Source organism: Artemia franciscana, chromosome 18 (genome assembly GCF_032884065.1).
Source record: "Artemia franciscana chromosome 18, ASM3288406v1, whole genome shotgun sequence".
NCBI lineage: Eukaryota > Metazoa > Arthropoda > Branchiopoda > Anostraca > Artemiidae > Artemia > Artemia franciscana.
Genome location: NC_088880.1, coordinates 32,594,953 through 32,611,203, shown reverse-complemented (window position 1 = coordinate 32,611,203; position 16,251 = coordinate 32,594,953). Strand labels below are relative to the sequence as shown.

General features: G+C 34.3%; 1 protein-coding gene across 1 annotated transcript in view; it reads right to left on the bottom strand.

Moving 5' to 3' along the window:
- Positions 1 to 4,961: 4,961 nt before the first annotated feature.
- The window catches only part of LOC136038883 (agrin-like), a 209,988-nt gene continuing 198,698 nt past the window's right edge, over positions 4,962 to 16,251 (bottom strand). Inside the window, exons 8-9 of the mRNA XM_065722350.1 lie at positions 16,042 to 16,187; positions 4,962 to 5,121 (exon numbers count right to left, since the gene is read on the bottom strand). Of these exons, the coding sequence (XP_065578422.1) occupies positions 5,021 to 5,121; positions 16,042 to 16,187 (247 nt within the window). The 3' untranslated portion in view covers positions 4,962 to 5,020. The remainder of the gene's footprint in view (positions 5,122 to 16,041; positions 16,188 to 16,251) is intronic.

Sequence of the window (16,251 nt, the reverse complement as noted above, 5' to 3'; positions counted from 1 at the left end):
TAACCATTTATTCTACGACCTTATGTATTCAGGGGTCATTCTTACAGAATTGGGATAAAATTTAAGCTTTAGTGTAAAGAGCGAGGTATTGACGAGGGAACGAACCCCTTCATATACGTAATAAAAACGTACGAATATAGAACCTTGTTACGTAAGTTAATTCGTAAGTCACGTATATTTATTACTAATAAAAACGTTCGTAAAAAAAAAATAAAAGTTCTAGTTGCCTTTTCAAGTAACCGAAAAATTGGAGGGCAAATCTTCTAACCCACCCCTTTTTTCTCGAAATCGTCCGATCAAAACCATGAGAAAGCCATTTAGCCACAAAAAAAAAATTAATATGCAAATTTCGTTCTAATTATTCATGTGCAGAGAGCCAAGATCAAAGCATTTATTAATCCAAAAACGTTCACAAATTAAATAAAAAAAACAAGTTTTTTAAATTGAAAGTAAGGAGCAACATTTAAACTTAAATCGAACAGAAATTACTCCGTAAATGAAAGGGGTTGTTCCCTCCTAAACGCCCCGCTCTTTACGCTAAAGTTTTCTTGTTGTTTTCAAAAGTAGAGTTGTGAGAAAGGGTCAAACTTTAGCGTAAATAGCAGGGCATTTAGGAGGGAACAGCTCCTTTTATATACAGAGTAATTTCTGCTTGTTTTAAGTTTAAATGTTGCTCCTTACTTTCAGTAATTTTTTTTTTTTTATTATTTAATTACATAATTTATTATGTAAATAAATTACATAAATTTTTTTATTATTTAATTACATTTTTAATTAAATAATTAAAAATTAATTTTTAATTAATTTAATTACATTTAATTACATAAATTTTTTTTATTATTTAATTACATACATTAATTACATTATAATCCATAATCAAGAAAATGAAAATGAGGAAGAAACGAGGAAAGGAGGACCAAATACTGCTGATAAAAGAAATACAAGAAGAAGAATTTGAAAAATGAATTAGAAAAGGATTTTGTATATTTTCAATATTATAGTCTATTTTTGAATAAAAGAAAAACCGAAAATGAACTCTACTAGTGTCAACGATCTTTGACGAGTTAAAAAATTCTCAAGTGCATATTTATTGGAAGGTTAAAGGTGGGAACAGCAACAAGCAAAAGTTTCTTAAGAGCAAATTATTTGGACGGTTAAACGCACCAAAAGCCATAAACACAAATTCTTTAAGAGAGGGACTAGCTTTCAGATTGGTTCTGTAAGCTTTGTGCAAGTAATGTTGAGTTGTATAGTTTTTAGATGGTTTAGAGGTTGTATCATCATGCATGCGACGATTAAGTTTTTGTCGAAAATTGTATTTTAATAATTCAATTATTTATTATTTTAGTTTGAATTAAAAACTACTGCAATACCCGTTCGACAGCCTGATTGCGTAAGCTGTTTTTTTGATTTGGTTGAATATTGTCTATGTACAAACATTGATGTTATTAATTCGATTATTAAACAGACATAAATTACTTCAGTAAATAAGTGAATCTGGAAATGTGTTGATGTTAAACTATATAATCAAGTTAAACTTGAAACGAATGAACATTAGGAACAATCCATGCTGTATACTATTTATTATGATGATTTTTGGTTTGAGCAGCAATACTAAGAAACAAAAATTAAATATCACCGTGTTAAGCAACATACTTTGTCAAACAGTTCGTGGTAACGAACTGTAGTAAGGAGCGACCCGGCTCAATAGTAAACGAAACTCTAAAAACGGAATTTTGATGCTAAAATATTCATCAAAAGAATCAGATTTTTATGCTGATTTTAAATATATAAGTTTCATCAAATTTAGTCTTTGTCATCAAAAGTTACGAGCCTGAAAAAATTTACCTTATTTTAGAAAATAGGGAAAAACACCACCCAAAAGTCACAGAATCTTAACAAAAATCACACCATCGCATTCGGCGTATCTGAGAACCCTATAGAAAAATTTTGAAGCTCTTATCTACAAAAATGTGGAATTTCGGATTTTTTGCTAGAAGACAAATCACGGGTGCGTGTTTATTTGTTTTTTTTTTTCTTTTCCCCAGGGGTCATCGTATCGACCAAGTGGTCCCAGAATGTCGCAAGAGGGCTCATTCTAACGGAAATGAAAAATTCTAGTGCCCTTTTTAAGTGACCGAAAAAATTGGAGGGCACCTAGGCCCCCTCCCACGCTCATTATTTCTCCAAAGTCGACAGATCAAAATTTTGAGATAGCCATTTTGTTCCACATAGTCAAAAACTATAATAACTATGTCTTTGGGAATGACTTAATCCCCCAAAGTCCCTGGGGGAGGGTCTGCAAGTTACAAACTTCGACCAGTGTTTACATATAATAATGGTTATTGGGAAGTGTACAGTCGTTTTCAGAGGATTTTTTTTTGGTTTCGGGGGTGGGGTTGAGGAGAGGGGGCTATGTGGGAGGATCTTTCCCTGGAGAAATATGTCATGGGGGAACAGAAATTCAATGAAAAAGGCGCAAGATTTTCTAAAATTACTATAAATAAAACAATGAAAAAATAAACATGAAAAATGAATAAAAATGAAAAAAAGGAGTAGCATTGAAACTTAAACCGAACAGAGATTATTATGCATATGAGGGGCTCTAAAAATACTTTAGCATAAAGAGCGAGGTATTTAGGAGGAGATAAATACCTCGCTCTTTATACTATAATATTTTTAGTAATTTCAACTATTTATTCTACGGCCTTTCTGATTCAGGGGTCATTCTTAAAGAATTGGGACAAAACTTACGATTTAGTGTAAAGAACGAGGTATTAACGAGGGTACAAACCCCCTCATATACATAATAAAAATTAAAGAATATAAAAGTTTGTTACGTAAGTTAATTCTAAAGTTACGTATATTTTTTTGCTAATAAAAAATTCGTAAAAAATTAAAATTAATAGTCGCCTTTTTATGTAACCGAAAAATTGCATGGCAACTAGGCCTCCTTCCCCATGCCTTATTTCTCAAAATCGTATGATCAAAACTAAGAGAAAGCCATTTAGCCAAAAAAGGAATTAATATGCAAATTTCATTTGAATAATTTACGTGTGGAGAGTCAAAATCAAACGTGCATTAATTCAAAAATGTTCAGAAATTACATAAAAAAAACTAGTTTTTTTTAACTGAAAGTAAGGAGCGACATTAAAACTTAAAACGAACAGAAATTACTCCGTATATGAAATGGATTGTCCCCTCCGCAATCCCTCGCTCTTTACGCTAAAGTTTGACTCTTTGCCACAATTCTATTTTTTAAAACAATTAAAAGCTTTAGCGTAAAGAGCGAGGGATTGCGGAGGGGACAATCCATTTTATATACGGAGTAATTTCTGTTCGTCTTAAGTTTTAATGTCGCTCTTTACTTACAGTTAAAAAAAACTATTTTTTTTTTATGTAATTAAGTAACAAGAATTAAGCAACACCAAGAACACTTTATCAAACAGTTCGTGGTAACGAACTGTAGTAAGGAGCAACCCGGCTCAATAGTAACCGAAACTCTAAAAATAGAATTTTGATACCAATAGTTACATCAAAAGAATTGCATATTAATGCTGATTTTAAATATATAAGTTTTCATCAAGATCAGTTATACCCATCAAAAGTTACAGCTTGAGAAAATTTGCCTCATTTTAGAAAATAGGGGGAAGCACCCCCTAAAAGTCCTTCAATCTTAACGAAAATCGCACCATCAGATTTAGCGTATCAGAGAACCTTATTGTAGAAGTTTCAAGCTCCTATCTACAAAAATGTGGAATTTCGCATTTTTTGCCAGAAGACAGATCACGGATGCGTGTTTATTTGTTTTTTTCGTTTGTTTTTTTTGTTGTTTTTTCCCAGGGTTGATCGTATCGACTGAGTAGTCCTAGAATGTCACGAGAGGGCTCATTCTAACGGAAATTAAAAGTTCTAGTGCCCTTTTTAAGTGACAAAAAAATTGGAGGGCACCTAGGCCCCCTCCCACGCTCATTTTTTCCCAAAAGTCAGTGGATCAAAATTCTGAGATAAACATTTTATTCATCATAGTCAAAAAACCTAATAACTATGTCTTTGGGGACGATTTACTCCCCCGCAGTCCCCATGGGAGGGGCTGCAAGCTGCATACTTTGACCTGTGTTTACATATAGTAATGGTTACTAGGAAGTGTACAGACTTTTTCAGTGGGATTTTTTTTGTTTAGGGGGGGAGTTGAGGGGGGTTACGTGGGAGGATAATTCCATGGAGAAACTTCTCATGGGGGAAGAAAATTTCAATGAAGGGGCGCAGGATTTTCTAGCATTAGATGAAAAAACGATGAAAAAATAAATATGAAAGTTTTTTGTACTGAAAGTAAGGAGCAGCATTAAAACTTAAAACGAACAAAAATTATTATGCATATGAGGGGTTTACCTCCTCGTTATAGCTCGCTCTTTACGCTAAAGTATTTTTAGTAATTTCGACTATTTATTCGACGGCCTTTGTGAATCAGAGGTCATTCTTAAGAAATTGGGACCAAATATAAGGTTTAGTGTTAAAGAGCGACGAAGGTTGAACCCCCTCATATATGAAAGGGGCTTTTCCTCCTCAACGCCCCGCTCTTTACGCTAAAGTTTCTTACTGTTTTAAAAATAGAGTTAAGAGAAAGAGTCAAACTTTAGCGTAAAGAGCGAGGCGTTGAGGAGGAAAAGCCCCTTTCATATACGGAGTAATTTCTGTTTGTTTTAAGTTTTAATGTTGCTCCTTACTTTCATTTAAAAAAACTTGTTTTTTTATTTATCTGATTAAGTAATGGTTTGGCTCTAAAGTATCAAGGAAAGTGAAAATTAAATCTGATTATTTCAACTCGGGTTAAGGGAAAGATTGCACAACAATCTCTATAATAAAAAACTTTTAAAAAACTGGAGTTGATTCTTAAACATGAGCAGCCAAATTTATTTGTATCTTTACGTGCTAAAATTTATATTCCAGTTTTTTACTCTATTATTTTAAACTTTCGCTAAAAAAGCACTTTATTTACAGTCAAGTATTTTACAACAAATTATAAAGATAGTAATATGTGCCGGGACCTTCTGCGGGATCTCTTCCCTCTCAATCGTCTATGGTGTCTGCGACTGCGTAATGACGGAATAGCCTGTGTACCTAAAATAAGAAAATATAGTATTAGGGTATGAAAGCATCAATTTTTGTTTCTTTCGAGTAAATAAAGTCAATGCACTGAGAAAGAATAAGGAGGCCACGCCCTCACCCCCCATTTATGACCGGAATAGTAGTAGAATATCTTTTTTGGGAGTTTATGCTGTTGTGAAAACTAGATCGTGGAGTAAAGAAGTTCAAATTTTTCAAAAGTTGAAGCTAAGTTTTGTTGTTTTGACTATGCGTAAGATGATCAGTTATTTATGATTTGAGGCCAGTTATTTATGCACTATCATCATAATTTAGATACTATTTGAATTACCATTATTTCATGACTATCTACCTTAGCCTGCCCTAGGATAGATGGACGATGTACAATCTATCAACAAGTGAAATGATATAATTACTAAAATTTTGAAAAAAGCTTATACCAGCTTTGCCTCTCACTCAGACAAACCGTTTTTGCTTTTTTCACCAATTAGCAAGGGCTCTTAACCTTTTCATCATAGTTCACCAGCTTGATTTTAATCCAAATGATAAACCTAGAAAGGATATGAAGTTTCGAATAGTTTAAATAAATCATTATTGCTGAAATGGAATTGATTCGTTTCTAATTACGCTGCATGTACTTCAAGTATAGTAACATGTAATTATTGCCAAAAACACATTGTCAAATTTTTTTTACAATTTTATCATATTTCTCTGTAAAGCGACGATTATCAAGTTGAAGTTGTACATGTTCCTATTTTATACCATTTAGAAAATTTTTACCGAGATTTTATTGTTCATAGTAGCCTATATACCCATAAGCTGGTCGTAAATGAGGAGTTAATGTAGTTAATATTGCCTTGCGTTCGAAAAAAACGAAAAAATGTGCCAGTGTATAACGAAGTGTAAGATGTGCTTAAACGAAGAAATGTGCCAGTGTTATTTAAAATCTTTGAACTTCTGAATATCGCACTCAGAATTCATCACACTTTTTTCTGGCAGTTTTTTGAAATGGCGGAGTATAATTTCTTTAACAATAATGTTGCGGCTCAGAACTTATTTTTTTACTGGCTTAAATTCTTATGAAAAATACAAAACCTTAAAGGTTAAGAAAATGTATTTTGCTTGCTTACTTGAAATAAGGAGCTCCTACCATTTTTAATTTATTCAATTGTGAAATGGAGTTTCACTCTATTTTAGTTAAATTAAATAAATAAAAAGTAAAATAAATAAATAATAATAAAAAAATAAAATAAAAATAATAAAATAGATTTATTTGAATAAATAAATAAATAAAATATAAATTAAATAAATAAAAAAATATTAAATAAATAAAAATAAATAATTAAAATAAATAAATAAAAAATATAAATAAATAAAATTAAATAAATAAAAAAAATAAAAATTAAATAATTAAAAAAATATTAAATAAATAAGTAAATTAAATAAATAAAAATTAAAAATAAATAAATAAATAAAAAAGCCCGTTAACAGCGCTTAAAAGGGGAAAACCATCTAGTGTGCATCTAGTGGACACGATGTCGATTGAAAGGGGGCGAACAGGTTCATATATTATAGATTTCATTGCTAGACCAAATCCGCAGGAAGCAGCTGCTCCTACTTCTTGGCTCTAGCCTGTATCTCTCCATCTCTTGCACCTCATTTCATGTTTTCGAAATATTTCCTTTAGTGCCAGCTATGACAGTTCAACCCCTAAAAATTCTCAACAAAAGAATTAAAGGAAATAAAAATGTAAAAATTAACATTATAGGACATTTTACAATAAGTAGTCTATCTATGCTTTGGAATGTACGGAAGATGTTCCAAAATCTCTTCTTTTCTTCATTATTTTTATTTTTCGTACTTTTTTGTGGCTGGTCAATTTTACATGTGGAATGGCTTTTCCAGGTGTGCATATCTGTGGGGCAAATTTTTCCGGGGATTTGTCAGTGGAGATAAATTTTCTGGGAAGGGGAAGTTTTTGCAGAGAAGAATTTCCCAAGGAAATTTTCTACAGAGGGTCACTTTCCAGGGGAATCAAACAAGAGCCTTTCTAAAACCGCTTACGGAATAAAGTGACTGACTCGTGAAAAAGCGTCATAAAAATGAACCAACTGGATTAATGTATACTTTTTAGTACAAAGGTATAAGACGCTAGTCGTTGTTTTTCTCTTTGGTAACATAGTATTATCAGTATAGTAACTTAGTAAGATAGTAAATTCATTTTTGTAGTCCCTTAGTTCCCAGAAACACAATTGCTAGTTAAACTGTTACAAATCATTTTTTCAGTGTTGTCGGTGGGAAGAAATCTGCACAAAATTGACGAGAAACAGCACATACACTACAAGTTTTTCCTTTTCGTCGTGGGAAGACGTCTGTACAAAATTGCGATAAACATACCCTATGATATAATGCATTTTTTGAGCAGATGCCGAGAGAACTGGTGAAGTGAGTACACTCTTTCACGTAGGACAATCCCTATTTTACGTGTGAAAGTCAATGTAGAAAAATATTATCAGGAACCTAAAGAAATTCATCAGAAATTAACAGGTCTAAACAAGTCCTTATGTGAGCTTGATTTTCTTGTAAGGCTGAAACTACTGCAATTGTTATTGCTAACAACTTGATTTTGAACTGAACGCACTTTTGCCACATTTTTCGAAAGCTTCATTATTTTTTCGCTGCCTTGAAGTTCTATGTCCTTATTTTGACTTTTTCAAGCCCATTAAAAGATAGCATGCTTCCCGTTTGGCGATTATGTTCAAAATAATCCAAATAACATGTAAAAATGCCCCCAGGGTTGACACAGTTCTCAAGAGCCCTTGACATTCGGTTCTATATCTATGCCATGAAGTTCTATGTCTGATAAACCCCTTATTTTGACTTTTTCAAGCCCATTAAAGAAAGGTATGCTTTTCGTTTGGCTATTCTGTTCAACATTCTCCAAATAACATATAAAAATGCCCCAGGGTTGACACAGACCCCAAGAGCCCTTGAAATTTTATTATTTATCTTTGCCATGAAGTTCTATGTCCGATAAATCCCTCAATTTGACTTTTTCTAGCCCACTAAAGGATGGCATGCTTTTCGTTTGGTTATTTTGTTCAAAATTCTTTAAATAACATATAAAAATCCCACAGTGCTGACAAAACCCCCCAAAAGCCCTTGACTTTCGATTCTATATCTATGCCATGAAGTTCTATGTCTGATAAATCCTTATTTTGACTATTTTAAGCCCATCAAAGGATGGTAAGCTTTTCGTTTGGATATTATGTTCAAAATTCTCCAAATGATATATAGAAATACCCCAAATTTGACAAAACCCCCAAGAGCCCTCGACATTCAATTCCATATCTATGCTATGAAGTTCTATGTCCAATACATCCCTTATTTTGATCTTTTCAAGTCTATTAAAGAATGGAATGCTTCCCGTTTGGCGATTATGTTCAAAATTCTCCAAATAACATGTAAAAATACCACAGGGTTGACAAAACCCCCTAGAGCCCTTGACATTCGATTCTATATCTATGCCATGAATTTCTATGTCCGATAAATCCCTTATTTTGACTTTTTCAAGCAGGATGGCATGCTTTGTGTTTGGCTATTTTGTTCAAAATTTTCCAAATAACATATAAAAATGCCCCAGGGTTGACACAGACCCCAAGAGCCCTTCACATTCAATTCCATATCTATGCCATGAAGTTCTATATCCGATAAATCCCTTATTTGGACTTTTTCAGTCCCCTAAAGGATGGCATGCTTTTCGTTTTATTATTTTGTTCAAAGTTCTGCAAATAACATGTAAAAATACCACAGGGTTGACAAAACCCCCTAGAGCCCTTGACATTCGGCTCTAGGTCTAAGCCATGAAGCGCTATGTCCAATAAATCCTTTTTTTGGCTTTTTCAAGCCCGTTCAAGAACAAATTACTTTTTTTGGGCCCAGAGGGGTGGAGAAAAGAATAATGACAATGCGTGATTCTCCATCAATTAAACATGGTCTAGCCATTTTAACCTTTTTTTTCAATAGCCGTAGAAAGTGGGACAGACCCCTTCTTTCTTATGCAGCCTCATCCTATAATAGAATTATCCTTGAAAAGTAGGACCGAAGAAAGTGGGACCACCCCATTTCTTATGCAGCCTTATCCTATAGTAGCCTTATCCTTAGAAAGTGCGACCAACAAAAGTGGGACTGCCTCATTTCTTATGCAGCCTTATCCTATAGTAGTTACTTGAATATAAAAAAATCAACTTACTTTTTTTTGGCTTCTTTTTTTCTTAGCAAAAGAAACGATTAAATATTTTTCTAAAAATAAATAGAAAATTCCTAAAATTAAAAACATACCAAAAACGAGAGACCCAATAAAAACACAAAAAACCAGAAATTTAATCAAAGTAATTTGTGAATAATTGAAACAAGTTTTGTTTATTTTAAATAAAAAAATAAGTTTTTTCAACTGAAAGTAAGAAGCAACATTAAGAATCAAAACAAACAGAAATTGTTATGTATATGAGAGGGTTCACCCCCTCGTCAATACCTCGCCTTTTACGCTATAGTTCGAATTTTATTCCGATTTTATAAGAACAACCCCTAAATCACATAGGCCTTTTAATTAGAATGAATGGTACTTTTAGAACTATTAGAGGTATTGACGAGGGAGCAAACCCCTCACATACACAATGATTTCTATTCGTTTTAAGTTTTAATGTTGCTCCTTGCTTACAGTTGAAAAAAAATGTTTTTTTTTTTTTATTAAATCTCTGCTCTTTTTTTAGTATGTTGGGAAATCCTTCATGGAATATTCTCTTCCTGCATGAAAAATTCCTCCAAGAAAAGATCCTCGCACTTAACCCCCTTCCCTGACACCCCACCAAAAAATCCCCCCCCTGAAAACATCTGCATACTTCCCAATGACCAATACTATATGTAAAAAATGGGCTAAGTTCATTACTTGCAGCCCTTCCCCCGAAGACTGTGGGGATTAAGTTGTCCTCAAAGACATAGTTTAATTAATTTTTCGACAATGCTGAACAAAATAGCTATCACAAATTTTGATCCGGTGAAAAATGAGCGTGGAGGGGGGCTTAGTTGCCCTACATTTTTTTGGTAATTTAAAAAGGGAACTGGACCTTTGAATTTACGGTGGAGTGAACCCTCTAGCGAAATTCTAGGACCACTTGGTCGATAAGATCACCGAAGCGGAAAAAAACAAACAAAACTTTTTCCAGGCTTATCTAATTTTTGGAAAATGCGGATTATTTCTTAAAGAATATGGTTTTATTGTTTCCATATCAAAAATAGAATATGTGTAATGGAAAAATTAACCAAAGCTCCTAATAAAAGACAATGGAGATGAAATATTGCAAGGATTGCTCTCGCGATAACAAACAGTTTTCGGTAACCAAATATAAGTAAGGAGCGACGCGACTCAATGATAACCAAAACTCTATAAAACGGAGAGGGTCTTTTGCTTGGAAAAGTCGTTTGCAGTTTTGATAATGGCATTAGTTCGGCATTCAAATTGTTCCTTAAATGTTTTTCGTCGGGGAGGGGCTTGAGAAAGAAGTATCGGAGATATGGCTCATATGAAAATAAGAGGAAGATGAGGAAAGCAGAAAAGGCCTTAACATACAAATTAAGCAGTTACGAAGTGGAGGCCACGGGCAAACTTTACGAAGATTATGAAGATACAGCTAGCCGGTATAATTGCAAAATATAGTACTGGCATGTTAAAAAACTGAAAGGGAACAGTCAGAGTTGTTCCTAAGAGGGAGTGGCAACCGGAACACTTGCCCTCGGGACCATGGCTTGGAGGCACCATGGATGGGTAATTGCCCACTTTGATCCAATGTTTCACTTTGATTTGGCTGTTTTTGTTTATATTTGAGTAGGGAGGAAGGAGGGCATTTGAGGAGTTTGAGGAGGGAGGCCACTGTAATTAATTTTTCCCAGGGCACGACTAATCCTAGAAACGGCTTTGGGATTTGTCAATCTGTACTTGTCCAGGTTAAATATAACAATGGGCGATTGTTATAAATAAGCAAAGAGTTAAAGAGAGATGGACAGAAAATTTTGAGAATGTGTTAAATCGTGAAATAGTTACAGGAAATGATACGAAAACGAATGAAAAAGTTCATGACACTTTGGAAGTAAGTAAGTAAGCAAGTAAAATATTTACTACCCGTATTTTTCACATGGAACAAAACGGAGTACAATGAAAAAAAAAATAAAAGAAAAGAAAAAAAAGAGAAGAAAAACGGAGAGAAATTTAAAACACAACATGGAAAAATACATAATCAAGAACTGTAAAAATGTTTAAGCCAGGGGTGGTTCCATTTTGCCTGGAAATTAGAAATCAACCGGTTTACCGCGATACTGGGGTCTGCAATCCTGTGTTTATCAATCATATAAGTATTTTTCGTCCACAAGGGGCATCGCAGCAGGAACTTCGCGAACCTAAAATAAAGGGACCGGAGCTTGCGTTTTTGGGTGTCAGTTAATAAATTCCAAAATGGCGCGATATATAGTATATGCGAAAGTGAAGAAAGATATATTTTGCTAGGAAGAATTAGAGATAGTACTAAAACAGTTAAAAAATAATAAGGCCTCATGTGCTGCTGATAATGCGGTAAATGATCCTCTTAAATATGGTGGTTGTGAATTTAAAGATAAATTAATGAAGATTACGAATATGATTTTTTAAAAAAGAAAGCCCCTAGCAAATTCAAGGAAACCCTAATTAAACCCTTGTACAAGAAAGATGATAGGGGTGAGTGTAGTAATTAAAGAGGCATTAGTATGGTTTTTTTAGGAAGAAAATCACTTAATATGATGAATTATTTAGATGTAGTGATGTTGTAGATAAAGTTTTAAGAAAAGAACACTGTGATTTTTGGAAGAGGAGAGGATACGGTCAACCAAACTTTCACTCTTAGATTTAAAATTGAGAGTTTCCTGAATCATCAGACATTTTCAGTCTGCAGCTTTAAAGATTATGTGCAAGTATTTGATTCATCAATAGAAAAGCTCTAGCGAAGGTCCTATCTTTATATGGTATACTAGATAAATACATTAAAGCATTTAGTCTTATGCACGAGAATAACATTGCTGCGGTTAAGGTAAGAAATGAGTATAGTGAGTGGTTATTCATTGGATCAGGATCTAAGCAGGATATGGATAATTCTAATGGACTTTGTCCTGAGCAGCACGGTAGAGAATATGGAAGAGCATGGAAGCAAGCAAGAAAGTAAAATTCTCCAAAACTTTGATTATGCTGGAGAATTGAGCGTCCAAGATGAAATTGTTAGCAAAATAAAGGCCTTTCTGGAGGTTTTGAGAGCTCGTGGCGCAAGAATGGGTTCAAAAATAAATATTAAGACCGGGAATAAACGAAGCTGAAGAAGTGATGCTGTTTAATGAGAAGATCAATCCAGTAGATAGCTTAACTTATTCAGGTAGTATTATTAGGAACGATGTTGGACGCAATGAAGCTTTTAAAAGTAGAATAGCTAAGAAACAGAATGTTTTTTCACAGTTGAAATTTTTTTAGAAGAATAGAAAGATAAGCCTGCAAACCTGGATTATAGTATCGGAAGCTACAGGGATGGCAGTGGTCGAGTACGGTTCTGACACGTTGCCGTTCCGAAAGACAGAGGGGTCTGACCGACCATATTCCAAACAGAAAGCTGTACAAAAAATCTGGTTCCATACCGTTTTCTTGGGTTGTAATGAGAAAAAGGCTGGAAAGGTTAGTGCGCGTTCTGCAGATGAGAAATGACAGATTGCCAGAGATAGTCCTTTTTGGCCAGCCATATAAAGACAGACGAAATGCAGATCATCCCCAAATAAGATGGTAGGAGGTCATAAGTAAGGATTTAAGAGAAATGGTAACTTCTTGGGGGGATATATAGAGAGAGGTTTGGGATAGGTTGGGAATAGATTGGGATTTTGGAAGAGTGTTTGTAGCTATTTTGGTCTCAGGTGGCTTGAGAGCAGTTGAAGTGAGTGCTGCGCTACAGTGACTAGCTAATACTAATCGTAGCAATGTGTTCGTCGTATTGGTCTGTAAACTCAACATTTAAATTTCTGGACCTCTGACAGAATGTTGAACCCTGTCATGTTCAAACCTGCTTTTCACATAGCATTCTCCCCAGAGGATTCCAATCCTTGAGAAAAATACAGCCAAGATGCAGACACAACTTTTAAGCATTTTAGCCTTAAGTCACTTTATCCTTGGTGTGTTGTTAGTAGCAATAGCTGGCGTGTTCAGTAGAATCAGTTTGAACGTAACACCAAACTTTGTAAAATTTAGAGTATCGGTAATATGCAGCCAGCCAACAGTCTGAAGACGATGACGCTAAGCTATAGGTGATGTAGAACGGGTAGCAGAACTGTTTTCTCACTTAGCATAAATCAACCAGTTGACATTAGTGTGCTATTAAATAAAAAAAACAAACAAGTTTTTTCAACTATAATTAGGATGCGATATTAAACCTTAAAACGAACAGAAATTATTAGGCATACGAGGGGGCTTGCCCCCTCTTCAACACCTTGCTCTTTACGTTAAAACTTATGACATTTAAAAAAAAGTTACTTATTGTTCTAATTCAACGACCATTGTGTTTCGGGTGTCATTTTTAAAGATATGGGACACAATCTAAACTTTAGCGTAAAGATATGTTGAGGAGGGGGCAAGCCCCCTCGGAATGTAATAATTTCTGTTTGTTTAAAGGTTTAATATTGTTCCTTACTTTCTGTTGAAAAAATTTATTATTTTTAATTTAATTTTTGATTGCTTTTGAAATAACGCCAGGAAATCTGGCTCAAACTCCACGGGAAACCCCCCTTTCCTCGGAAATATCCTCTGGACAATTCCTTGTGAAAATTTATCCCGGACAATTACCCTTATCAACTCCACCCATAAAATTGAGTCAGTAAAGGAAAAGCAAGACACATAAAGAAATTTCGTATAGGAATTTTGGCAAACTTCCCCAGTATACAATTTCCCCTCAAAAGCTCACCCACTGAAAATTTCCTGTCCATGGAAAAGCCCCCTCCCATGCAAAGTCCCTCCAGCAGAAATTCGTCCTCCCTCGCCACCCGAAAAACATATGCATGCTTCCCAAAATACTAACACTGTACGAATACTAGGCCATGGCAAACAATGGACAAATTTATAACTTAAAGAGCTTTCCCCCGGAGCTTTGGGGGGCCATGTTTTGCTCAAAGACATAGTTATTAGACCTTTTCACTGTGCTTAACAAAATAGCAATGTAAGAATTTTGATCAGACGAATTTGGGAAAAAACTGGCATGGGAGGCGGCTTAGTTGCCTTGCAGTTTTTGGTCACTTAAAAAGGGCGCTAAAACTTTTAATTTCCATTAGATAAACTATCTCTCAATGTTCTTGGCCCATTGGGTCGATACGATGAACCCTGGGGAAAACAAACAAAAAACAAACGAAAAAACACGCATCCGTGATCTTTCTTCTGGCTAAAACAAAAAATTCCACACTTTTGCAGATAGGAGCTTGAAACCTCTAGAGTAGGGTTCGTTAATACGCTCAATCTGATGGTGTGATTTTCATTGAGATTCTATGACTTTTAGGGGTCTTTCTTCCTTTTTAAAAAAATCAGGCAAATTTTCTCAGGATCGTAACTTTTAATCGGCATAACTAATTTTAATAAAACTTATATAATTAAAATGAGCATAAGAATCCAATTCCTTTGATATATCTATTGATGTCAAAATTCCGTGTTTTACAGTTTCGGTTACTATTGAGTCGGGTCACCCCTTACTTACAGTTCGTTGCCACGAACTGTTTTAAGGCGACTGCATGTAGTGCATAGGTTTAAAAGTTAATTAAAAGTGACAATTTTTATACGCGACAACACAACAGCTTTCTAATAGAAATTTGACAACAATATTGTTTGACAGCATCATTGTCGGTTTTACATTCTAACACAAAAGGTGACAACTTTTGGCAAACATATCCTTTTTTGGCTCACGACTTGGGGATTGAGTAGGGGATTGAGCCAGGAAAACCTTATTTTTTAGACGGATGGAGGTAGAGAACTAGGAATTCTAGAGATAAATACATTCTAAGACTACACTCGCTATACAAGAGGCATGACAAACAAGCAAAAAATGAATAATAGAATTAAATAGCCGAGGAAAACGAGGGTAATGTCAGCCAGTGGACAGAAAAGGAGCGAAAATAACAAAAGCAGATAATTCCACAAGGACCTCCACTAAGACATTTTCAGTGCTCAAAAAATATGAAAAAACAAACCTTTCGAAGTAAACTGGAACAGAGCAGAAGAAACACTGGATCAAATAAGCCAGAAAACTCAAGCAAGAATAAGACCATTTATCAATTAAATCGGGCAAAAATTCTCTGCTTACAGATTGACATAGCTTTGCCTACTGACCTGATTATTATTAAAAGTTCGATCAGATGATCTTAATTTAATTTGAGGGAAAATTGTAATTGAATCTTCTAACTTTTAGTTATTGTAAATTGGGTTTACAGGAATATCTCCAGTATCTCCATTTAAAGTAATATCCAAATATTTTTAAGGAAAAATATCATTTTTTTGTGTTTTTTTTTATTATTTAATTCAGTGTTTCTTGTGCTCTATTCGGGTTTATTTCAAAAGGACAGTTTTTCTTCTTCTTTTTTTTGAGCACTGAAGACGGCTTGAAGGAGGTCCTTTGCCAAAATATCTTGTTATGTCGATTTCGCTTCTTTTCTGCCCCTGGCTGACATTACCCCCGTTTTTCTCTGCTATTTAATTTTATTATTCATTTATTATCTTTTCTTGTTCGTCATAAATTCTGGAGAAGGGGGCAAACTTTTTTCTGTGGTCTTAACAAAAGAGTATAACCTACTTTTTATATTGTCCTACAGCCTCTTTGGCTAGTTTTTCTATAGACTCACCATTCAAATTTCCAGAGCACGGGCAAAATGTTTCGAGCTTGCTTTTCATTTCGAAAATGTCATCAAGAGGAAGTGGAATTTCTCTTCCATCTACCTTCAAATTTCTGATACATCCAACAAAGCCAAAATCTTGTCCAATTTCTGACCTGAAAATACGCTGGAATAAATTCTCATCTTCTGAGTAATAATCAGGCTAGTCGGAACTAAAGT